At 34.1% G+C, this 27,587-nt stretch overlaps 1 protein-coding gene across 1 annotated transcript; it reads left to right on the top strand.

Annotated features, from left to right (window-relative positions):
* Positions 1-1,457: 1,457 nt before the first annotated feature.
* Positions 1,458-18,218, top strand: LOC149802797 (uncharacterized). Its single transcript, XM_089951314.1, has 4 exons — positions 1,458-1,688; positions 4,158-4,379; positions 11,959-12,117; positions 17,398-18,218. Exons 2-4 carry the CDS (start codon positions 4,169-4,171, stop codon positions 17,577-17,579), a joined length of 552 nt encoding a protein of 183 aa, XP_089807440.1. The 5' UTR covers positions 1,458-1,688; positions 4,158-4,168; the 3' UTR covers positions 17,580-18,218.
* The last annotated feature ends 9,369 nt before the right edge of the window (positions 18,219-27,587 follow it).

The following is a 27,587-nucleotide window of genomic DNA, read 5'->3' as shown; positions in this document are numbered from 1 at the left end:
AGCGGTCACATTACTGTGTGTTACATGTGTGTAATTTCGTTATTAACTATCAATGTTGATCGATGAAGTTGCTTTTTCCCAATTTAATTGTCAGCAACATAAATTCAACTTGCATGTATATTTCGACTCCTCACCTGATATTACAAATCTCTCACGTTCTGACAACTCGTTATCTGTCACAAGATCAAGAGTTTCATTTTCCTTGACAATACTGAGCATGCATTGTACCTTCTCCGTTGCAGAAGTCTACAATAGTACATCACATAAGTACTGAAATTGTTAAGCTCTGTTCACCTTTTAAACGAATCATAATATAATTTTCATTTTGCTCGACAATACTTTCTACTGTTTAATATTTATTTAATTCGAATTATATTCAGGGTTGTATATTACATCTTGTTTATCAAGTAGTGCTGGTATGATTGATTGATTGATTGATAGATTGATTGATTGATTGATTGATTGACTGGTTGAGTGTCTCGTTTTGATTAAAATCATCACATGAACTTCTTTTGTCTCATAAATGTTTTTCTTCAACACAACTAGGTTCGAGAACATTTCCATTAACATCAAATTTGTATTTAAAAAATGCGATTGTATTATATGTTGATACCGACATATCGTTGCTTTCATAATGAACTCGTGAAATATTTATAAAACTTCTCTAAAACAACTATTTGCTTTAGAGAGTAGCATCGACCTTCCGCTCTGCACCAGAACAGTTAGAGGATAATAGTGTTGTCAGAAATTTTTGTGAATCAAGACACTCAGCACTAGGACCCTAGTTGCAAAAAATGATATATTCAAACAATTAAAACAATCACCGTTACGTAAGTCTACTAGTTCGTGTAGACGACTGAAGCGCATTCTACGCCGTTCCTTTTTCCAGTCACTTGCATTAACATTTGATTTTGTTTGTTCATTCACCCAACCATCCAACCATTTTTATATTTATTTTTCAGTCACCTTCCTTTTTTTATTCGCTTTTATATTCCTTTCAGATATATTTATTCGTTCTCGGTGATATTGGTTTCCGTGCGGGAGGTTTTAACGAACGTGACCTAAGTTTATGCAAATGTAATCATACTTTGGCCTTTTACATTCAGTATTCAACATCAATGTTTTTTCAGTGTAATGAATTTTACCATTTGAAACCTCCACACAGTGTACTCATAAATACGTATGAAATGCAAACGTTTATGGCGAGAACTTGTTTCGGACAATAACAGTTTTCTAAACACTTTCCATGTGCCACATCAATACGTTAAATCTGATGAAATTTAACAGGACAGGCGTCAAATGCATAAGTCATTTATTTACTTGCCTAGCTTTATCGATTTCTTGATAATATAAACATTTCCTTTGAATATTGTCCTTTATAACGCGGTCTAAAATTGAATGACAATATTCTTATGAGAAGGCATTCAAATGCACAGATGAAATACGAATAGCGACTATAAATTGCAGGTTAGATACGTTGAATACTACGTTATAGCTGCTCACAAATAAATACAAAGTTCTTAAACGCGTAATATAAATGTGTCTCTCGATGATGTATTTATTAGCAATGCGCAGGTAAAGGTGTATAAAAGAAATAGATCGAAAGAAATTTAACAACTGTAAGTAAACTCGAACAAAGTGTGGAAGAACTGAGAAGTAATTTTCAACGACAAAGGCAAGAGAAAAAGGTATGATAAGATATCAGAGAGAGAGAGAGAGAGAGAGAGAGAGAGAGAGAGAGATTGGGAGAGTTGTAGAGAGAGAGGGATTTGGCGAGTTGTAATTTACTTTGTGCTTTTTGCGTTTGGTTAAAATGACAAACGCGATAATGCAGACAGGATGTGTGATGTCTTGCGATTCTTGATTATTTGTGTTATCTACATCTATCTTGATATATATTTCATTTTCTAGCGTAAGATACCTGTTAATTGATAATTGATTAGTATATTAAATAAAAGCACTCTTTCTTTTATTTTCATTTGTTCACAATTTTAAATTACTCGAACAATCTTTGGTGCAAAATTATAAACCGGATGAACGGTTTGAACCTGTGTCATTAACTTCAAACCATCATAAATACTGCGGGACAACAAGTACGTTATTAAAACATATTTCCAGTCTATTAGCCTTGAATGTTGGTATTCAACTCTCGCAATGAAAGATGTTTAAAGTCATTACCTGTCCTGTACATATCATCAACTATGGAATGTTTGGGTTATCTCTACCATGAGTGATGTGAGCACAAGCCATAAATATTCATTTCATATATTCATTCTCTTCCACAGTTTTTTTTCTGATGTCGCATTCTAGTGCCATCCCAAACATTTTGCTAAGTTAGAATTTCATATATAATTCTCTCTCTCTCTCTCTCTCTCTCTCTCTCTCTCTCTCTCTCTCTCTTACAGTTTAGTATACACGATTTGCTTGAAACGTTTCATATAATGATACAAATAATTATATTTTGCTGATTAGAAACTTGGGTATTAGATATTCCAGATATATTGATACCATTCATGTTACTGCTTTTAACAATATCCATGTGTGCCAAAAAAGTGGCAATTAAGTTATATAAAGTGAATGTAGCATGTGTCCATTGTGTATAAGTTTTTAAAAAATCAGCAGAATATCATCTCTTCGATGCCCACACCAATGTTATTTATGTCGAGAATACCGTCTCCTCGAAGTCCACACTAATATCATTTGATGCCACGAAAACAATATACTATATAGACATAAATCTTGTTTAATGTCGAGAACATCATTTACGTGATACCCACACCAATACCATCTGATGTCGATAATTCCATCCATCATTTCCCATACAGATGTCATTTGATGTAGAGAAAACAATCTGCTCATTACCCACACCAATGTAATTTGATGTCGCGAACACCGACTTAATCAATACCCACACCTACGTAATTGTTATGTCAAGAATACCGTCAACAATGTTATTTGATGTTGAGAATACCAAAACCTATGTTAATCGATGATGAGAATACCCAGACCAATGTCATATGATGTTGAGAATACCAAAACCAATGTTATTTGATGTTGATAATATCCAGACCAATATTATTGGATCTTGAAAATACACAGACGAATGTTATTTGACGAGAATACGCAGACCAATGTCAAATGATGTTGAGAATACCCAGACCAATATCATTTGATCTTGAGAATACACATACCAATGCTATTAGATTTTGAGATTACCCAGAATAATGTTGTTTGATGTCGAGAATACCATATACCCCATACTCGCATCAATGTTATTTGATATTAAGAATATTAGATGCAACACACAGTACTACCTGACCAACAAAATGTAAATAGATGTACAATGAAAGAATTAGAGAACTAATATAGATAAAATATTTCAGATTCTCACAAATTAATTTACTCTAGTATGAACAAAACAAACACGTTTAGATTAAAGGTATCACTCCTGCTGACGACCATATATGTTTGAAAAAATTGTATTTCCTAGTTTAGGTATTCTATGAATACACATAAAATAAAAGCTGAAAACATGATAGAACTGAGATAGGATATTGGAATTAATTACAATTTGTATACATATAGTTTATTTCCTCTCTATTAATTCATATCGGTGTTATCTACTTGCTCACTTGTTACATAATATATGTGGTAATGTACACTCTAAAATATACTTGTACAGAGGAATTGGTATACCGATAACTATGACCCTGTAGGTAATAAAGTTGCTTCGTATTCTGCATTATGTGCCGGATGCCAAAATTACTGAACCAATATTCTTGTTCTTATTTTCTTATAATTAGGTAATCTTACACAGAATAGTTTATTTCATTGAAACAGAGCTCCCGAGACATGTTTTACAGTTTCTCGTTCAAAACAAAAAAATATAAGTTACGGTGATAGCTTTTAAAAAATATTAATTCCGTTCATTTTATAGCTTTCAGATCTCTTGTTCACTATACTGGGAAAGTAAAGACTCTCTCATAAGTAGATTGTCTTACATCAAATAGTTTATTGGGATTTTATTTTTAAAGCAATACGAAATATGCTTTGACTGAAAACACAGCCTCAATGTTGCTTTATTCGTCCGGGAAGTTAGAGTGATCTAACTAACAGTGATAATATTAAAATTTAATTTCGTGTCTTTTATATTTCAGCCTAATTCGCTATGTTTGGAGATAATAAACTACGTCGTGTAAGCAAGCTCTTTCTGGGTGTCGGAACTATTGCATTGTTGATAGGAGCCGTATTAATAGGTGTAGGTGTCGGTCTTCCTTTCTGGTATCAAGATTCCACCATAAACATCGGCCTATTTCAAAGATGTCAAAACGGGGGATGCACGAGCACGTTTCAGGAAAACCCGGGGATATTCAGAAACGGTAATAGTGGTCATGTACCGTTATCAAAGTGTTTTGACCTTAATACCATTTATTCATACTCCCTGTAAACCAATTAAGTCTACTCTGATTTAAGTCAATTTTTCCTATATAATCTACAGTTTCATTTATATTACAACGTGTTATATATCATTCTGATTGTTCCGAATAAGCCCATGAAATTATAGAGCTCTATGCTCTTTACTGATTGGCCACCGATCGTTGAAAACATTTGTAACCAGCCTGTTGGAGTAGTTTGTTTTCAATGAACATTCTGGCGGACATTTTTCGACTCGACTCGCGAAAGAGAAATTGGACAACAAATGGTCGAGTCTGTCTGAAAATGTCCAGTTTACTCCCACAGGGTTTGTTATGTTATGTATAACAATAGCGTCATATAAAAATGGCGTAAAACCCCAAGACATGAATCAAAACAAGAAGTAAAATAATGCGCATTGCTTATTTGAAAGCGGGTATTTGGGATGGGGCGGTATATCTATAACATAGAATCCATCTTTTATGCAAGTGTGGTTTAAATGTTAACTTACAGAAGCAAATAAATTCAGCACTGTTCACATATGAATGTGGTTATAAACTGGTTTCCCAATTCCAAGACCTTGATCCGACCACAGCATATTTACGCGGAAACTATGTGATGCAAATCTGAATCAAAAAGAAGTTTCTTTACGTTTTCTATAAGTCTTTAGTTCCAAATCAAATAGTACAAATATCCGGTCACAAATACATTTAAGTAAAGATGGGAATCTCTGCATCCAGTAATCCTGTGCTATTTGTATTATCGCAACAACGTAATATTTAGTTGTGAAAGTGACATTTACTTTTAAGTTTAACATGCATCGTGTGCTCTACGCCTACTCTAAGCGGTACACGTACGTGTAACGTATCAAACACTGTGACATCACACGCATTGGACAAGATGCGTTGAAAATTGATTTTGTCTTTATAAAATGTTTTGTTTATTGGGATGGACGTTTGTACATTATTGTATTATTTGTAAAATAGTATAATCTACTTCAACTAGTTAAACTTTACTTGTGATTTTTTAAAGCAATTGAATGGTTCAACGCCTGTCAGAATCAATGAAATTATGCACACTTCTTTCTATGTAAATAATTGTCACTGAATCTAAAACATGTTATAAAAGCTAGATATTATACAACTCGTTTAATAAATTCAATATTTAAATCATATTTAAATTTCTACAGATACTCGTAACGACACGCACTTCGTTATAATTATAAATATGTACGTGTGTTAAAAACCTGAATAGATATAATATAACTAGTTCACTCGGTCAAACAACGAGGACTGAATATATCACACCTGTATCCTATTCTTAGTAGGTATAAAACGTGACAGATCATTTTAAACATGGATTAAGGAGGTCAATGTTTCTTTATTTGTATAACCAAGTCATCTCATATTTAACTGATATAACGTTTCCATGATTTAAGTGAGTATGTGTGTTTGTGCGTGTGTGATTTGGATTTATAACATAGTTTTAATAATATTCCAAGTCATATATTTACGATGTTTCCAATGTGGCAGTTTATAGTGATGTATAGCACTGGGGCATCACTCCGCAGGCATTTAACATCATATGCCACCCAGTCACATTATCCTGGCAACAGGTCAACTAATTATTACACTAACCACTTAATGCTGAGCGCCAAACGAGGCAGCCACTAGTAAAATTTAATTAAATGGTTCGAAGCTTAATTTGTATACGCACATATTGATGACTGCATTCATTAGTATGAATGGATAGTTATTCTGACGGTGGAGGCTAAAGGCTTACGACCTGCCTTGTCTAGCATTATGAAACCACAATTCCAGACATGGACGTCATTTCCTGTGTATCTGACATTAACTATAAATCGATATCGGTGCATGACATTTCAAACCATTTTGTGCGTAAGTCATTGCATGCTCAAAGCAATAGGTGCATTTAAGTTTTCGATAGAGTCTCTCCTGGCGCACTAAAATATAACACGTTATAAAATGTTGTACAACAGCATATAATTGAGTTGGTTTGATAGTTTTCCTTCTTCTATTCCAATGGTATTTGCGTAAACGTTTTTAGTTTAGAAATGTTTGATTTCTTGAACCTGCTCGCACGGAACCTCTCTACTTTGTTCAACACGAGTACTCTTCATAAAAACACCTATTAGAAATAGGTATGTAATAATACTCTCGGTTACGAATGTTTCGACAATTTGGGCGAAACATCAAGAGCCGTCTGAACTATGGAAAGGAAATCTATTTTTCAACCAACATTCTGGATAGGGACACATTTTTTTTTTGTTGTGTTTCAGGCATGGATGATACAGTCAATTATTGGTAATAGTACAACTCAAAGCAAATCTAATATATAGAATACACAGAGATAAAGCAATTGGGGTGACCAAAATATGTATGTTTAATTAACAGTTTGTTTTTCATCGTTGCAAGCCGTATAACAATTGCTATTTCGCCTGCAATAAGATTACCCCGCTTAGCAATGATATAAACAGATAAACATTAAAGAGTCAATGAAATATGCTCTTATAGGTAAATAAAAGAGACGCCTTTTCGACAACCTCGCGTGAAAATTTTACTTAAGCTCGCTATGATTAGCTGAGCGTGCCGTACGCAGATTAATGATAAATGAGGAAATCTTATCGTAAAAAGAAACGAGTGAAAACAGCGTAACGGATTTTCACGCGTGGCTAGCCATGAGATTTTTTGCCGTAGCTTGGGACAATATTTAACTAGATTATCACCCGTAGCTTGGGGCGATGTGTGGTTTTAAGCAAAGGTCAGTGCTTGAAGTGTAACCAACTGACTTATCGCCTTTTGTCAATTATACTGATAAATTAACCAATCAACTAGTGTAAATTAGACACACCTCCAAGCATTGGTTACGTCCGCCATTTTCCTCCGACAAGCTCCTTGTGGCAATAATGAATTGCTTATGATAACTGTTTACAATTTTTGCAATGATTTGTTGACGTCTCGATCGATAAGGGTGAAAAGAAGGTAGTGGGACCCTTGTAATTCTGACTGTCGATATCAAGATCGTCTAAATGGTGTAATTATATTTATTCCTTTCCCGAAATATGAGCAAAACTTCGATGCATAAAGACCTTTATGTGATCGTGTATACGATCAGCTGAATATGAAAGCATTTGATGGCAATTACATGTATTATTTTGTTGAATAAAAGTATGTAGAAAAGCATGTCCCGTCGATGACTTGAATAAAAAGAAAAGAACTGAAACTGAAAAATGTGTAAAATTAAATGTTTCTAGAATGTGGATGGAAACCACCCCACCCCCAACTGTCAGGCTTTGATGTGCATTATTTTTCTTGTATATGAAGCACTAAACGTCAGACAACATTATTCAAAAGTTTGAAAATGTACACTTTACAGTTGGATGGTCCCCAAAGTAATGATTTATCGTCTCGATCTTTCAGTCACTTGATGGACTCTATACCGTCTCATTGGGCTGAAGGAGGGGAGGGCATACAAAAAGTAATAATAAAGAAATATAAAAACAATGCTTTCAGTTAATTATAGTCCGTAATGTTGAGCATACATTTATGTGTTTACATTAACATACATCATTGTTCAAAATTCCATCTGACGAACATATTAGAACTTCTAAATTATTATGAACAGCAGTGTACTTCTAAACAGTAATTATTTACGATTTTGTTATTCATTTACTTCGAATGCAGGATAAACATAAACCAGATAAAATTAATAAGGATACAATTATATACTAAATACATTAGCATCATTTGGATCTAAGTTCCTTGTATATGAATAACTTCTCGAGCAGCTGTAAAGTTGATATTTATTTTATTATTTACTGAAATACAACACTTTTATTAATACGATACGAACTTGAACTACAAACATAAATATTGACTATTGCAGCATAATTAATGCAACGTTGAAATTGTACATTTCTAAGAATAATACAAATAGTTTTAATAAACATATCATTAAAGCTGAAACATATCACTTTGCCAAATACTTCATGTTTGTCGGAGGTTAGCAGGGCGTCATGTCACGTGAATTGGTAGGAAGAGCGATCTATCATTTCGCGTAAGGTTAATTTAGGAATATCTGATTCATACCAAGTATGTGTTATGGTAAACTGTTTAAATTGAATTTTAATACTTTCAAACTACCCTTTGATTTAGTAAGAAGAACTTGCGTTTATATCTGTGTTTAATTTAAAATGAACTTTTATTCTTTCATTTTTCCTGCACCGACTTTAGATTTAGATATCTTCCGAGTTGCAATAGCTGTCTTCTAGATATATAAGAGATTGGTTATTAATAGAACTGAATATATATTTAAGTCTGCACTGCATGATATTGTAAGTATTAATGATAAATAGGTGTCAGGCCATACTGTACAGGGGTTTATAAATATTACGTTCTATATCTGCAATATTTCAGGTTTAACAAGACGACTATCTTGTTATCTGTTTAATTTGCAGTGCATTGTTTTTATCAATTGTATGCGTGGTTTTGATATTTTTGCACTAATCGATACTTGGACCCATGATACTAGTGGTTTCACAAGTTATTAAAGTGCCAGAGGTAAAGAACAGATACAAAACGTTATTCTGGTGATATTGCTATATGTATAAAAGAATATATACGACATATCTTCACTATCTAACAGCCTTGTTTAAATTCTCCTCTTGTTTAGAAAACATTCAAGAATACCTAATGTTTGATGCAGTATATATGTCGACTGAACACTAATCAATATATGTAGGGGACTTGTTTACTGTGATAGAAAAGAAAATCAGTATGTATCCAAGACACTAATTTAGTAGCGTTGGAGATTTCAGTGCCTATATCTCCACATAACTCAACCGCGCTATGCATGTTAATAATAATATGAATGATAATAATATTGTCTATTTCGAGGATATATATTTAGGGGGAAGAACAAACATGTTCAGAAAGGAATGAAATCAGTATAGTGGGAATTTACTGAAATTTTGTCCAGTATCTGGAATTAGGATTGCAAAGTATGCAGGCTATCAAGGTATCAGAGATATATAATACCTTGATAGCCTGCACACTTTTGCATCACCCATGTTTTCCTTCTGTATCTACCTTTAGGATTGATAATATACATATATTTGTTCATCAATCAATAATATTTCACCTGTATCTAGCGGATCCCATTACCATCACAACTGAAAATAACGAAAGTATTCGTCCATTAGAGAGCTATACATGCATTGAAACGCACAGAAATATAGTTGTTCATAACGTTAGCGCTGCACTATAGAAAATTCCAATATTATACTCTCACGTAAAGAACAAAATCAACACGATATATTTTTGAATTTTCTCAAAGATAATATTTGTCGATCAGCACAGACAACAAAAGGAGGTCAAAATGATATCAATAAAAGAAGCCATTGAGCTTCAGTCAACAAACAACGTTGGTATGATGCAGACTGCAAAGCAACAAAATATCGCAAACTGGATGCACCAGGAAACTTCAGAAATAATAATACGATAGATAACTTGGTTTGGTATAAGCAACATATAAATATGTACAAAACCGCGACTAGAGACAAGAGCAACCTATACAGAGGAAAGAGAAAAGGAAGGTCTTGAAACAGCACTTTCAGACAAAGACTTGAAACGTTCTGGAAACTTTCAAAGTGTCCAAACACCACGAATGGAAAAATTAACGTCACCGAATGGTACCAGTACTTTTCAGAATTTGTTAATGTACAATATGTGATGAGCCAAAGCGTCTGATCAAATGAAAATTCTAACATTTGCCGTGAAAATAGGGGTTGTAAAAAATTAGTAGAAGCGATACATGATACAAAATATATAAAGTCGCGAAATGAGTTGGAATTGACTACTTTTTCAGTGAACTTTCTGAGGCATATTACGGTACCTAACTTAGTCTCTATTGTTAGAAAATTATTTGATCGTGAATAATTCCAAAACGGTTGAACTATTGCTATTATTACATCCATTTACCAAAAAGTGGTAAAAATATGCCCGAAATTATTGAAGATTATCCTTTTACCAGTCCTCAGAAAAATATTTACCTCAAAGTTATATGAAAAACTTGGCAATTGGATCAAAGAAATTGATATTTGAGGTGACGAAAGAGCTGGCTTTATAAGTGGATATTCCACATTAAAAAATATATTTACCCTAAGCACATTGACATGTAAATGTCTGAGAAAAAAGCACGTTTATGCTCTTTTTGTTGATAATGACAAAGTATTTGAACATATTGACGGGAGTTTACTTTATCATAAATTAGGAAATGAAACTATTAGCAAGTACTAACATGATAACGATACAATACGCCATGTATGTCAGTGTCAAATCTTGTGTGAAAAAGTCAAATGGATTTCACAGAAATCTTTTGTCTAACTGAGGTAAGGAAAAAATGTGTTTTATCATGTATTTTGTTTCATTATTTCTAACTGATTTAAAGACACATTTCTGACCAGAATAATTGTGTACAATTAGAATTTGCCACGTTTGATGCAGAGGACTGGCTAACTTTTTCAAAACTGCTGATCAATTTAAAAAGATTCTAAATAAACTAAAATAATAATGCAACATCTGGAAACAAAATATAAACTGAAACAAGTAGTTTATCAAATAGACGAATCATTGAGAGGATATAACACGTGTTATATTGGTGATTGCGTGATAAAGACAGTGTCTTAATAAAGATATCTTGGTTGTATTTTGCTTCAAAAATATTTTTCAAGAAAAAAAAACTAGCAGCGCAAGCGGAAAAAGCAGTGTATATACTTTTACGACTATACTTAAACGGTTTTGTAAACTTTCTGCAAAAATGTATTCTAAACATTAGATACTAAAATAGCACCAGTTTTGGGTCCTAAGTTTGGAGTTTCTACAAAGAAGCATTGAAGCTGTACAGTGAACTCTTTCAACAGTGTTAGCTTGCTATAAATATTCAGAAATGGAACCTTTCTCATAATGGCAAATATAGGTAGATGTACAAATATCCCATGTGCTTAAAGACTGCGCCCTTTTGGTGCAGATACAGAAGATGAGTAGCACTTCCCTGTTAAATGTGCCACTCACGGTAACCTGAGAAAAGCTTATTTATCTCCATAAGTTAAATGGTAATGCATATCACATCAACTTTACAACTTTCTCCTGAGAATCAAACTTAATATTATTGTCCAACATATTTTCTTTAGAATCCTCGAATCGTTATGTTTCGTGGTTGTACCACATTGTTATACCTACCTGTAATGTTTGGCCTGTCGCTTGTGCTACAAATAAAGATTATTATTATTACTATTATTATTATTATTATTATTATTACTATTACTAGTAGTAGTAATATTAGTAGTAGTGGTAGTAGTAGTAGTAGTAGTAATAGTAGTAGTAGTAGTAAAGAGAGACATTAATTCTTGGATATGGTGTTCAATTATTGTTTCAATAGACTCAAGACAGATTATATAAAATAAATTCTTTATATTAATGGCAATGAAGGAACTTAATTTTTATGTAGTTTTTGTTATCATTTTAGCCGTCTTGGTAACACCACTTTTGGTGGGGCTTGTGATCGGAGGTTGTGCAATGTTATGTTTCGCCAACCTATTCCTGTGCTGCTATCCATGCAAGAGAGTTATTGACCACTGCAAAGTCTGCATCGGTATTAGTCTCTGTGTCTGCATCTTCATGGGAGGTAGGTGATGTAAATTTCACGCAATTATTTCTCTATCTATCAGATACACATAGGCACACACACACGAACACACAGAGAATAATATTTGAGAAAATCGAGAAAGATGTAGAAGAAAATGCATCCTCAGCCATATTTGATTTTAAAGTAAATAAAGTTGTAATCATTTGCATGTAAATAGACGTCTTATTTATCAATCTGAAACAAGGTTTATGAAACAGGAAAAGTTTTGTTCACAAAAGTAAAACATAGCAATCATTCGAATCATTAAAAGCTAACACATATTTATTGTCTTAAATGACAAAATATTCTGATGGGATTTGTACTATAAGGTTTTTGTTCAGTCGTTCGAATTGTGATGCAATCCGATGCCTCAATGAACTTGAAGCGTATACCTTGTTTGGCATCATGAAATTTGGCTTGTCGTTAAGATGTCTGATCCTCTGCTTTCTGTTGAGCATAAAAATATTAAAATACTTTTTTAAATGGTTTGAAGAGAGTGGATATGTTTAAAATAAAGATGATGCATGTTACACATGTGAAAGTGTTAAACATACCTGAATTACGTAGTACACCTATGTGCAATAATTATTTATTCGACACGACATTAATGTGCAAGATTTTGTTGCAAAAGAGTAATTTGAGCTGGATGTTGTATATTAAATCGAACAGTTTGCATATAACACAGTTCATGTAATAAAATTCACAGAATCTTCATAGACTCTTGTTCTTTAAGTAGCCCGTTTAAGACTTAATACAGGACACATAAATAATTGGTTCTTAATTATCAAATATAAACTATGTTTTTATTGTCTTACCAAAGCGACGACTTTCTATTTGTAAACGATATGACAAAATAACATTTTTAAAAATCTTTTTATACGGATTTTTATATAGTTTCCTTACTACATGGAAGATTTTCTGCATAATGTGCACATAATTGTTTTCAATATGTCATTAATTTGGTATCCTTAATGAATTTATAGAGCTACATAATAATTTTCTTTCTAACGGGAAATGTGTTGTGAACGCTTGTTTGGTATTGGGAATGGTTTATTTCCGTATGTAAGGGATGATACGGTCGGCTGCCTTGACAACCATATCCATCAAAGAATTTGGTAAACTAATGATAAAATTACACATTTGAAAATATTAATTTTTATTGAACTTTCTATGCTCTTGACCCACATTTCATGATCTGAATATTCTCAAGTTATTTTTTAGAAAACCTAGAGCTTAGATTGTTCTGGTTGCTCCTAATATGTGCATTAACGTGTTTTGTTTTCGGTGATCTAAAAAGTTTGAGATGTAAATTTTGTGCGTATTTGTTTTCTTGATATACTAAACTGATTTTAAACATATAGAATATAAAAAAATTTTTTTCTTACATAACATTTGTTGAAACGCATGGTTACTGTGGTAGCAGTTTAAAAATGTAGTGATAATAGTAAGGTATTGAAGACGAGTTTATAAAATATATTCAAAGCACAAACCTTTGTTGTATTCATATGAATGCCTAAATTTAAACTGATAGAACTTGAATGAAATCTAAGAATGATAAAATAAACTACCCGTAATAAAATACACAAACAAAGAGAAACTATAATGAATCGAGTGTTAATCTTTTCACATTTAAACATAATCATGAACTTCGTTAATTTTGATCCAGAACTGAGTGGCATATACCACGATGCCTCATGATGAATTATGTTGTTATAACCTAAGATTTGCATTTTATCAAAGACATTGCGGTAATCAGTTTTAACATTCCTTTTAATAATACATGTAAATCTACATGTACACAATATTCATGAAGCAGTGCAATAACACCGATTTTTAAAATCCGTGCAATTCTACTCTAAAAGTAACAAAGTGCTTAGGTGTTTCAGTTGACCATATTTAATGCCATATGAATAAAAAAAAACTCAACGTAAAAAAATATATTTCACATATACGTGCAAAAGTACACTGCTCTCTGGCGACAAGACTTAAAGGTCACCTGCCACCTATATTGTACAAACGTGTGATATTATTATAGTTATAAACAAAACGCATTGGTTATGTAAGCACACCATAAAAATGTTTAATTAGACTTAAAACTCCGCTTTATAAAATGAAAAAATAATTCGGCAATCTCCGTAAACAATCGGTAGTTTCCGCGTGCCAAAACCGGATATGACGTATATTTATCCCTTCTATTCAACCTAGCCGTTCAAGTGCTTAATTTCCCCACGTAAATGTCTATGTGATATAGCGTACGATCGTGCTTTTGTACTGCAAATATGGTGCACTGTGTTGCATACGGATGTAACCAAAATAGTGATGATGGGGAAAAGGCATTCTTTCTTTTTCCGAAAAACCATGTTTACCAGAAAAAAGTGTATTTAATCTGTGGGATCGAATAGGGGAGGGATGGGAAAGTTGTATCATTTATGCCGGATTATAGTGAATTTGGCCCGAGGACAATTCGACCCATCTCGAAATACAATTTGGCCAAACTTAACAATAGTTTATACGTTCATTTTCTGCAACAAAAGAGTGGATTCAATGTAAGATAGGTTTTAGGGGGGAAAAACTAAATTTAAACAAACTATTTTGATATGCTTTGAAAGAAAATAATCATACTTCGTAACGTACATATTTATGAGAGAAAACACAAACTGACATATCTTGCTTGTTCTAATTAAAATATTTATATACATTTTTTATGCTAACAAATATATGCATCTGCACAACGCCGTTCTCAGTTTAAGTCTTCCTGTCAAATTATCAATAATCATTTATAAAACAAAAATACGTAACAGATAATATTCTACATAATGCGTACAGATTTTGCAAAGGGTTGTACAAGAGATATTATAACAAATATACTTAAGTTTAGGCTTCACGTTGTAACACAGCTGCATACAATACATACTAGATTATACATGAGAGAGAGAGAGAGAGAGAGAGAGAGAGAGAGAAGGCGGGAAGAATAATGTTGAGCATTTTGTCAGTATTTAGTTGTTGCAATATGAAGCTCTTACCAGCTAATTTTATTGTTTTCATTTTTCAAGGTGTCTTAGTGTTTGCGCGAGTAAATTGAAAGCTTGTCATTACTTGTCAATATTGTCAATCATATTTCCTCCATTATTCCGTACAAATTAGAAAGGAAACAATTTTGTGTTTAATTTGTGCCCCCCCCCCCCCCACACACACACATACACACTCACGGTACAAAATAAATTGATAAACATAGACTTGTTTGGAAATAAAATGAAAGAAATTAATATTGCATTGTTATCATATATTCCTTCTGTTTTCATTATGCGAAAATTATTTTTTAAAAATATATGTCCACGAACTCCGTATTTGTAGCGGATGCCGGCTTGCGTATTGCATCCTTAGTGTAGTGTGTATCGCTTATGTCAAAAAACAAAATCGCAAATGAGACGAAAGTATCACCCGATTGCTTGAAGGCACCTGCCATTTACGCATGACAAGTTACTTATTGCAAACTGACCTAGATTGTATTCTATCCAGGTTAACTATAAGTCCGTATCTCGCAAACAAACCACCAAAAAAGAATCATTATTTTAAAACACATTCAATGTGAGTGCAAATGATAAAGTATTATTAAAGCAAGTTATTATTGTGTATAATATTTGCCCTGCAAAACATGAATTATGATTACATATGGCAAACAAATAGAAGCGCGGGTGATAAACACAGCTGGCATGGAGCAATAAACTCATTGTTTGAACTTACCGACAGGATATCAAATACATATGTTATTTTATTACAATGCAAACCAACCCCGGAAAATTCACTTTGGTATCTTTTAGTGTGCCAATTTTTTCTTCTGAAGTTGGCCGACAAAAGGAAGACAAATTTGGTTCCTTTGGATCCTTTAAGTGTGCCGATTTCTTTCATCTTTTTTTTTTATAAAGTCTGCCGACACAGGGAAGCCAGGATTGATTCTTTTTACCTGTATTAACAGGAATTTTTGAAATAAATTGAAACATGGAACAGTTTTGAAAGCGACACAATCTAGTGCGTCTTGCACGCATACCAATATAAGGCTGAACAGTAAATTAGTTTTCATTAGTTTCATCTAAAATATTCCCTATCCGTAGTTTATAGTGTTTTATTTTTCAACAACAAGAAGCATGTACTTCGTCTTGTAGGGATAAATGTACGTCATTTCCGGTTGCGTCCTCTATAGGTGGGAAATCGTAACTAAGGGGAAGTAACAGCGTTGTATACTTATATTTCGAGTAATTAAATTATTATTTCTTGTTTACCCTTGATAATGTTTTATTTATTTTTGTGCGAGTATAACTATTTTTAATCATGTAATGAAAATCTGATATAAATAGGAAAATGTTGGAGGATGGCCGGTGACCTTTAAGTATGAATCAGTAGTAGTATAAGTGTTATAGGTATGAATATTTTCAATTCTATACGGGTTGCAGTAGTTGTTCAGTAGCACATGATTTTAATATTTGTCTGCTCATTACATAATCAGACAATACTTAGTCATATACTCATTAGACGCATGAATAAGAAAAACCACTATCATATCACTTAAAGTATATTCCTTGTTGCTAAAAATAGATGAATATTCAAGGACTTTATTTGCCCGCTTTTAACATTAGCAAAATAAATGTCCGTCAAATAGATGGAACCAAACGTTTGAGAAATCCATGAGTCCTGTTCATATTTTCTTCTTGAAATGGCGAATATAAACTTAAGCAGTAAACAAGTTAATATGGGATTGTTTTGCTCATAGCCTCGTTTTAAAGTTCGAAATTGGTTCTAAAATAATTATATTTTGACGAAACCTTGATAATAAATAATTAAACTGGTTCCGATAATGGCATATAATATTACACATTATCAATTTTTTTTTAACTCTTTTATTTGTAATATTAACCTTCCAAATGATATCACGTGGTACCTGCGGGATTCTTTACCCATCTGTAGCAATGGTGGACACACCGTTAAATTAAACTGCCTAGTTGCTTTAATCTATCGATTTGACTAATTCGTTATTATTATAAACTTTTCAATTTCACTCTCACAGATATGCAAAGGATATTTATAAATGTTAAACCTTTACTTTGACCTTACTGAGTATTCGTAATTAAAGGCGTCAATATATTCAATTGTGTAGTAAAGGGGGTGCATCAAATTTCGTCATTGTGCAGGAAAGGGTTATAACGGTTTAAGCTATCTAAACACATCCAAGATATAATCAAAAACATTGGATAGGAATTACAATAAGTCTCTTTTCCATTTCAGTGGCAGCAGTTATCGCAGTGGTTGTGTTATATCCATTCATTCTTCTGGACTCCAATCTATTACCGTATCAGGTGTATCAGAAACTAGGGTACGCATATTATATTACAGGGGCAGGAACACTAGTGACTCTAGCCTCAGGGGTTCTGTTCTTATTTCACCTCTTTTTCACTGTATGTTTCTGATGAGGTGGGGGACCTCATTAATGAATCCTCGACGCAGTTTTCAAATGAATAATGTAAGGAAAATATAATTGCCATTGCGTAACAATGAATGGACTATTTGCTTTAGCGATTAGGACTTTTTGTTTTCTTTTCGGAGAGGGAGATCGATGACGGAGTTTAAATAAGGACAATATGTCAAATCGTAATCATCAACCGTCTAGGCATTGGAAATTCTCTCGTTCATACATGTAACAAAATTCAAAGCATAACATATATTAAACATAAAATGTAATGTCCGCCGTCGAAGGCACACTATATCAATGTAATTCCTATACTAAAAGTAATCATTCTGTGTAAAAACCGAAATATTGAACTTCAGTATCATGTAATATCTTGATAGGTAAATACCTATATCACACATTATATAGTCATCCTTGATGTCTGCTTATGTGTTGAGAAAACCATAGTGGGCGTGGTATCGTTTCAATCCACGTGTGCTTGAAAGTTGAAATAAGTATCATCCATTCCACGTGTTAGAAATAACCCGCAACTTTCATTATATGTTTTCCTAAATGGATAGTACAATTACAGGCAGTACATCAGTAGGGAAAATGTTTTCCATCTCATTTCAAAGAACGTGAGAATAAACAGTGAACAGATGATTTTACTAAGCTTGTTCTTGTCACTATCAACCAATCTTTTCCTCCCAATCCATTATGACTTCTATTATATTCTAACACATTTTCCGACAGACTGTTTCTATTACATAAGTATAAGCATTAGTCCCGATGACCTAGAGAAATGGAAGGTTTGTGTGTGTGTGTGTGTGTGTGTGTGTGTGTGTGTGTGTGTGTGTTTTGTAGCAAACGAACAAGAGAACCATTCAGTGGAATTCAACAAAAGTTGGACTCATTATTCAGAGTGATATAATGAAGCAAGAATCACATTCTGGGGCTTACGTGCTATCTTCTACAATTTTCCATAAACAGGTTTAAACTGGAGAGAGACAGCGACTGACATAGCGCCATGTCAATACCGCTAAACACGCAATTGACGTTTCATATACTCACCCGGAATGATTCACACTGAATGTCAGACACTTTAATTTAGAACTGTTGGTTTAGTTCCTTGCAGCACCGTGTTTCACCTGAGCATTACGCACCTAAATATTCATGTATAGTCTGACTTTGCTACAGGTTTTAATAAATGCTTCCACTGCTTATATAAATAGTATTTCTTGTTGTCCTTTTATTAAAATAATAATAATACAAAACAATAATAATATAAGATAATAATTAGCAAAACTACAAACGTAGCACAAATACAAAATTATCCTGATGTAACTAATTAATTAATCTCCCATAATTGGAGGTAAGTCTTTACCAACTTAACTAATCTAAAATCCCTAAAAACTCAAACATAAAATATTAAGCCACAACGTATTTAAAGTTTATTGTGAGGAAGCATCTAGCCAGCTGGGATGGACTGGGATGTTCCCACAAAAAAAAGGTGAGGTTCCAGTGATTTTTATAATTAAAATTAATAGGAAAGGTAGTTAAATAAAGCACCTCTGACATTGCTCAAAACCCAAGAGCTCTCCTCCTGCTGGATGTTAGGCCGCTGAATGTAACCTATTCATGATGATTCGACATATGTAACCTGTGCAAACATATGTTGAGCTTGAACGAAGATGCTGTTTATCTAATTATATCGACCTACAAATGGATGAGACCTATATCACCATCCTTTTAAGCAAATTGGTGCAACCGCAAGTTTTATCCCGTATATTTCATTGTTGTAATAGTTTCTTTGTGTTTTTTAATATATCTATAACGTAGCTTTAACAGCATGAGTCATATCTCTACGATGTCTTTATTGTAGGAGTTTATAGTGACATATAGTACTGGGGCATCATGCCACAGACATGTAGCATCATGTCCGAAACAGTCACATTATCCTGACACCATTCCGACCAGTCCTAACACTAACCTCTTAACGCTGAGCGCATTACGAGGGAGTTGTTAGTAAGTTATTTTTGCCTTTGGTATGACTCGGCCGGAGCTCGAACCAACGAATTCCTGCATTAGAGGCGGACAATCTGATCACTTAGGCAACGAGAGCAGTTTTGTCGGGATAATATTATTAAAATTACAAACTTTTAGATAAATATTTATATTGGAATCAAAGCTTGACAATAAGTTATGTTTCAGCTTTTCAGTACAGGTACATTTAAATATTGTTCATTGTGCTCATAGTCACTCTCTAACCGGTAATTGCTATCGTTGTTGTAGAAGAAACCTGTTAAATGCACGATCTGGTAATTTCGCATGATAAATATAGCAGGTATGGACGAGTATAGTTCTTTGATTGCATGTAACGTCAACGCGTTTATGTTATGTGTTTAACCGAGAATAAAACGAATATAAAAAAATTTAACACTTGCAGTCTCCGTGAATGAAATATTAATACTAATTTTATATTTCTGTTGAGCCATTAATCACCACCATTATGTAGCTATACACAAAATAGAGGTAAAATAAAACGGGGGGAGGCAATTACATCCACCAGCAACTACGACATCGACGACTACGATAATGACTGAAATACAAGCACGCTGTTCACAAGCAAACATCTTACCAATAAGTATTACACTTCTGAAATTAAAAATTTGCCTTATAAGTCCAACCTGAAACAATTGCTTAGAAAAAGAATCACTGTCAGTATGATGATTTCACATTGAGAGGAGATTGTTTGGTTGAGCAAAATATCAGATTGAGAGAAAAATAGGCAAACTCAATAAAGTTAAGAAAACCTCATTACACTGCTAGCCAGTGTCCATAGCTAAATACGTGCGTGTGTGTATTTTCAAATTGCTTGCTGAAAGGGTTCTAATGTATTTATATCACAATATTGTGCATAGCTGGCATATATTGTATGCACTCATGTCGCTTTATGTCTAAATAAGCAGAATAACATCAATAATAAAACAAATTAACTTGGAATCTGCTAGTGCTACTTTTCTTCGCAGAATTTTTGTCCTCAGTTATAGTTTACCTGTCCACATCACCATCTGAGCAATAGTGTACTATACCGATAAAATATTTATATACATATTGTTACATATATCAGATTTAATTCATATTTAGTTTCTGTTTAATTGTTTGTTTGTCAGCTTTAAAAAAATTATATTTATTATACATTCTATTGTAATATAATCTTGTTTACGTGATTTGGAAAAATTTTCAGAAAATAGTTTGACCATGCCTGATTCATTTGTAAACACCTATGGCGGACCTGGTTCCCGCCCTTAATTCCAAATTAGTAACAGTCACGTTCTTTTTTATTTATTTTTATTATGGGGATAATAAGGCTGAGATCAAGGCTGTGTTGGATACGTGACCCTCGATTTGTAAATAGTTTTTAGTGAAGTAAACAAGTTTTTATTTTGTTATATTTTATTCTCGGAGTAAAATGATTGGTTTTAGTCACGGCCATGCTTTGAGTACGTGATGTAAATTTGATCATGTGACCCTCATACGGGTACCCATTCTGCGCCTTAAAATTACTGTATAATCATTGTTTTAGAGAAAAAAAATCTCAGTCTCGGCTTATAACACCTGATGTCAAAATGACTTTTGTTGTGTCATTTTGGAGTTATTTTAATGTTTATTAGAATTATCTGGATTCAAAAGGATTAATTATTTTTCCCTGAAAATATATGTGTACTCATAGAGAATTCTTGAACAAAGACATTTCTTAAAATTTTATTCGGATTTCTAACACCGGGGTGTTACGTCTTTTGTTTCTACAAGGAACTGTAGATAACAACACTGTACCAGATACATCATACGTAATCGCCTTCCATCTTGGATTCTTCGTCGAGGCGCGAGTTTGAATTCATTAAAACATCTCATTATTAGGACTTCTAAACTTTATTCGTGGATTATTCTTGAATTATTTTTGGATTTGATTCTTAAAACCGTATGTTCTTATTTTTTTATTTTTACGGTATTTTTCCAGGGAAATAAATACTATGTTACATTTTTCAAAGCTTGTTGTTTTCATTCTTTCTTGTGAGACTGTATATTCGAGCCTAAACACGTAACATAAGAATATATATATATATATATATATATATATATATATATATATATATATATATATAAAGTTGGGGGCTTACACTTTGCAGCAAGACAACGTTATACCGGACAAGAATTACATTTTCTAAGATCAAAGTTTATTATGTTATATTAAATTAAATTATAACGTCAGACAAAGGGAAATAATTAAAAGTAACGTACAGTGTATGAATTCCTAGAGTATTATCCTAAATTGTACTATCAATTTCACATTAACCCGGAAATTATCCGAAGGTATTTCAAATAAAGGCTCTAATGTGCTTATGTGCTAACATGCAAATACTAATAGAAAATCAGTTCTCTATCCAAAAGTCTTTACTCCAAGTTAATCCCGTGAATGTAGAACATCTCTAAAGTCCTTGGAAGTTCTGCATAATCAAATTGAATTATTCAAATGGCCGAGTCATACCAAAGACTTATAAGAATAGTACAAACAGCTACCTCACTAGGCGCTCAGCATTAAGAGGTTAGTGTTAGGACTTGTCGGTCTGGTGTCAGGATAATGTGACTGGGTGGGACATCATGCTACATGTCTGCAGCATGATGCCCCAGTGCTAGACATCATTATAAACTGCCACACTTCAGACATTGTAGCGATATGACTGAAATGTTAAAGCTACGTTAAAAATCCAAATCACAGAGAGAGAGAGAGAGAGAGAGAGAGATCCGGCTTATATGATGTGTGATGTTTGCTTGCGTCCTTCTTGTGTAGCATACATGATGTGTGTCTATGTATTTATCTCTTTAATGATTATAATTAAATGGTATTATGAAACACATTAATGCAGTTTTTAATCAGTTTTTAAGTCAAGACGAAAATGACCAAAAGAGTTCCGATCTTTTATCAATTGTTCTGAGATACACCAACTGCCAAAAGTAATATCTCTAAGCAAACCGCTACTAACAATCTGTTCTTTATATTACCTATATATTTGCACAACAAGGGAAGCAACCATTCTCACACAAAATAACTGCATGAACATAATCGTATCCCTTGTGTTTTGGGCCATCAAACTGTGCCATTGTCACATTCGAGTACAATATATCAGATCAACAGTTTAACAAGTTTAATATCTCCCTTTTCTTTTAATGATACTAAACAAATAGAACACAGATTTACAAAAGGTTGACTGTTGGTCCAGCAAATGGCTTGTTGAATTTAATCCAAACAAAATTTAGGCTTTGTTATTCTCGTGTTATTCTCGTGTTCTCTAGATAAGGACTTCCCTGAGCTAAACATTCAGAAACGAAATCATATAATTTGCTGAGTTCCAGAAATAATCTTGGCGTAACATTTAGTAGTCCAGGAAACTGGACCAAACATATTTATAACATATTTGAGTCGACCTAAAAAATAACAGCAACCCTGAAAAACACTTATCTATAAAGTTAGCAGAATGTAGTTAGAAATGATGTTTATCATAGGCATCCACCATTACTACACGCTGATGATGTATATAATGGTAGTTCGGCCTAAAACACTCTCAAATTAGAGCAAGACGCAGGAAGAATTGTAACTTGGCTAACTGGACCTTTTTCGTTTTATACAAATTTAGAAAAAAAATAGTTTACCTACTTTTGCAGAAAGACGAACGTTTTTATAATCAATGTTAATTTCATAAAGTTGTATCCATGTGTATCTTGCCGAGATAAATAGGCATAATCTTAGGAATATAAATAATTACATTAAAGTAAGAATCATCCAGATTCAGCAAAAAGTGAAAGTAACTATTCCATCTTCAGAAGTATAATAAAGTGTTAAAGACAGCACAATTCTCTACCTATGTTTTCGTTTATCAACAGGAAAATATCTATTCTGCATACAAGAATTAGAAATAATTGTAGTGATGACAAAAATGATTATGTTCTAATTATCTAAGAGATATTACATTATGTGCTTGTGGTGATGAATTAAAAAAGCTTACCATTACAGATTGAAAATACTATACTGAACAGCGTAGGAATTGGTTTAAAATCTAAATCACCTGCAAGTACATCAACTACAATTAATGTGTCATCCGGATCATCTGACTGTACAGAGAACGTGAATACTCGTTTATATGACTTGCTCTCTCTCTCTCTCTCTCTCTCTCTCGTATCATAGTATTGCCGCGTTCTATGTAAATTTCATTTCGATTGTAGGGAAGGGCTTGTTAGTAGTGAATGGGGATACCCTAGCGTCAATGGGAATTAGCATGAAAAAACACCCTGGGAAACTCTAGCGTCAATGGAAAATTAACATGGAGAAAAATCCTGGGGCAATCTAGCGTCAAGGGGAATTTAACATGGGAATAAATCGTGGGGCTGTCTAGCGTCAAGGGGAATTGAATATGGAGAAAAAAATCGTGGGACTGTCTAGCGTCAAGGGAAATTGAATATGGGATTTTTTTTTTATTTAAAAAAAATAAATTTTTTTTTAAAAAAAGGGTAGGCAATTGAAAGTCATTCTCTTTTCGAGAAATGTGGGTGGCCCTGAAAAGGGCCTTTGGTTTTTCTTCTTCTTCTGCTTCTAATTTCTTCTTTTTCTCCACCAACTTCTTATTTTCTCTCCTACACTCTTTCTCTTCTTTTTTTCCCCTCCTCTTCTTTCTTCTCGTCCTCTTCTTTCTTCCTCTTCTCATTTTCTTCTTCTTTTTCAATTTTTTCATTCCATTCTCTTATCCTTATCCTTTCCTCTTCATCCTCCTTCTCCTCCTTTATCTCTTTCATGACACCACTTATTATGTCCTTTACTTTTCTTAAGTTATTAATTTCCATCTTTACTCGATGGGGACTATAAGAATAAAGGTCTTCATTGAGTCTTACTAACATCTGCTCCATTATTCCTAAATTGTCCAAAACGTCTTGCAATTTTTTCATTTTGTCAAGGTGGTTCGAAGCCATCTTCTTTTTTATTCTTTGTAGAATGGTGCGAACGACGAACCTTGTGGGTTCTTATATAAAAAGCGCGGACGTGATGGAAAACATCCCCCTAAAAACATAAAATTGATCTTACCTAGATCATGACCAAACAACGCGCGGACGTGAAGGAAAACATCCCCCTACTTTCTCATTTCGTATAATAAAACCCAAACTATACTCTCCACATACGCTAAGAAACAATAAACAAACCCATAATCTACTATTCACACAAACTTACGTGAGCAGTTACAAACACAAACACAAACACACATACACTCACACTATGAAAAAAGAGTCAGTGTTTATATTCACACTACTCTACCTACACACACTGGCAAATTGATGGTTATTTCTTTTCTAGAGTATTGGGTAGCCCTGAAAAGGGCTGTTTTTTTTTTTTTTGGAACTTCATGGACACCTGGTTAATGATGGCACCTTCCAGGCCTGGCGCCACATACACATCTTGTTCCCCAGTTGCTTTTTACTTTTTTGGGGGAGAGAGCAGAGGGAGGATAAATAGCTTCAGAATCCCAAATTTCTGTCTCTGGGATTCTGAAATTTCTTCTTCTCTCCTTTTCCTCCTCTTCTTTGTTTCTTCTCTCCTCCTCCTCTTCTTTGTATCTTCTCTCTGCCTCTTCTTTGTATCTTCTCTCCTCCTCTTCTTTGTTTCTTCTTTCCTCCTCCTCCTCCTCTCTCATCCTTCCCTCTTCGACAATGGCCTCCGCGGCCAGTTCGTTCAACAGGCACCTGGCATATTCCAGATGCACATGAAGTTCCAACAGTTTCGCTAGTCTGGTGTTCATTCTGGTGTTGATCAATCAACAAGGGTAGCTAGAGTGCCCAGCGAGTTTCAATTTATAGTGAAAGCGCGGACGTGAAGGAAAACATCCCCCTAAAAACATAAAACTGATCTTACCTAGATCATGACCAAACAACGTGCGGACCTAAAAGAAACACTCACTTACTTTTTTTTATGCTACCCATCACTATTCTAAACAAATTTTTCATTAATCACTTCAATATACTATCTACATACGCAAAGCAATCCAATCAAACCCCAAATCTACTCTCCCCACACCTCAAACACCAAAAAAAACCAAACATCATCTTAATCTACTATCCACACCAACGTACGTGAGCGGTTACAAACACAAACACACAAACACACACACTCGCACTATTAAAAAAAGAGTTAGTGTTTATATTCACACTACTCTACCTACACTCATTGGCAAATCGATGGTTATTTCTTTTCTAGAGTATTGGGGTAGCTCTGAAAAGGGCTGTTTTTTTTTGTTTTTTTGTTTGCTATGGCAATCTTTTAGTTCCTAAGAATGCGATGTCCTCTGATCATAGACTTTCTGGCGATAGGTCTGCTTCTTCGGAAAGAGAAGAAGAACTCTTTGGTATCAATACGACAATCGACAAAGCCTCTGTCGGGTTCAGGTTGCTGCTGCTGCTGCTGCTGTTGTTGTTGTTGTTGTTGTTGTTGTGTTGCTGTTGCTGCTGTCTCTGAAGTCTGTACTTCTCTGTCCATTCTTCTTTCTCCCTGTTCACTTCTTCTCTGAAGAGCTCTTCTGTCAGGTCTTCAGTGACTCTTAACATTCTCACATTCTCTATCTCTTCTGGCTTCGGTATCAGACTGTGTCTGACCCTATGCAAATTCACGTAGGCTTCGTTTAGCTTAGCTAGTTTGGAGCACATCTTCGTAGGAGGATGAGTCGACAATGGATGGTTAGACTGGAAACTACCCCGGTTCTTAAAGTCAAAGCGCGGACGTGAAGGAAAACATCCCTCCACGGTTTTCGAGCCGCAACGTTCAATGAGTGTCATGAGAGGGATAGTAAGAAGTCAAAGAGCATGAATCAAACATTCTTATAGCCAAACAAACGACAAAGGCATTTGTTTCAAAACACAACATTTTTATTCAAAAAATCACTTAACACTAACCATCAACTCTAACATTTTTAACAATAATCCAACACTATAACATCAAACATTTTTTTCTAATCACAAACATTTTTTCAATTCACACTCTACTTTAAACAGGGTTGACAACGTTGTGAATGAAATTGTGATTTCCACTGTTGGAAGTCATTAGGCCATTGATGCACACTACGTTTCCTAGCTTGAGACAAAAGATAAGCATAATGGTCACAAAACCATCGATCTACTTTGACATCGTTTCTAGAAGAAGAACGAGGATCACAATGAGTCACTAAATGTTCTAAGGAATAGCCCAGGCTGCGATGATGCAGAAAATAGACACAGTACTGTCCACACACCAAGGAATCTGTGCCTTGTAATTTCACATTATTGAATCGGATGGTTTGAGCATTTCTTCTCATAAAGTCAATGATATCGTCTTCCAAAGGGGGCAATCCGTACGAATCGAAATATTCCACACATCCTTCCTGAGGAAAGTGGACGGCTACCCAGTGGGTTCCTGGGAGATGACTGTCGTCCGTGTTGATCACGTAAGCTAGATGGTCTTGAGGTTTGCGATGAGGGAGTTCATCTTTAGCACAGACGACGGGATTCCAAGAAGCCGTATACGAACTGTGGTTCAAAAGGTAATAAAGTTCCCAGGTATCCATTGTTTTGTGTGTTTTCTTCTTCTTCTTCTTCACAGGTAATAATAAGTCGTCAATTCGATCCTGACTTTTTGCTTGAAAATGTCTGACAAATAACCGTTTCTTCGTTTCGTCTCCTCACTCTGATTCAGGAGAGCTTCGATACGATGGATCTCTTGAGTGGTTAATGGTGGACAAGAATGTTCACGCAAGTCTTTATACCACTGGTGCCACATGTCTTCGTCCGAGATGAGACTCCAAGCTTCGTCCAGATACTCGTCCAATTTTTCTTCTTGACCTAACATCAGGCATTTATCGTGTTGAATTTGACTGGGATGATCGTTTTGACATCCATAGCAATTTTTCTTGATCAATTCCGTCATTTTTTCCACCAAGTGTTTGGCAAAACAGGAGAC

Source organism: Sinohyriopsis cumingii, chromosome 3 (genome assembly GCF_028554795.1).
Source record: "Sinohyriopsis cumingii isolate HCF-2022 chromosome 3, ASM2855479v2, whole genome shotgun sequence".
Taxonomy (NCBI): Eukaryota; Metazoa; Mollusca; class Bivalvia; order Unionida; family Unionidae; genus Sinohyriopsis; species Sinohyriopsis cumingii.
This window is presented reverse-complemented; position numbering and strand designations above follow the sequence as displayed.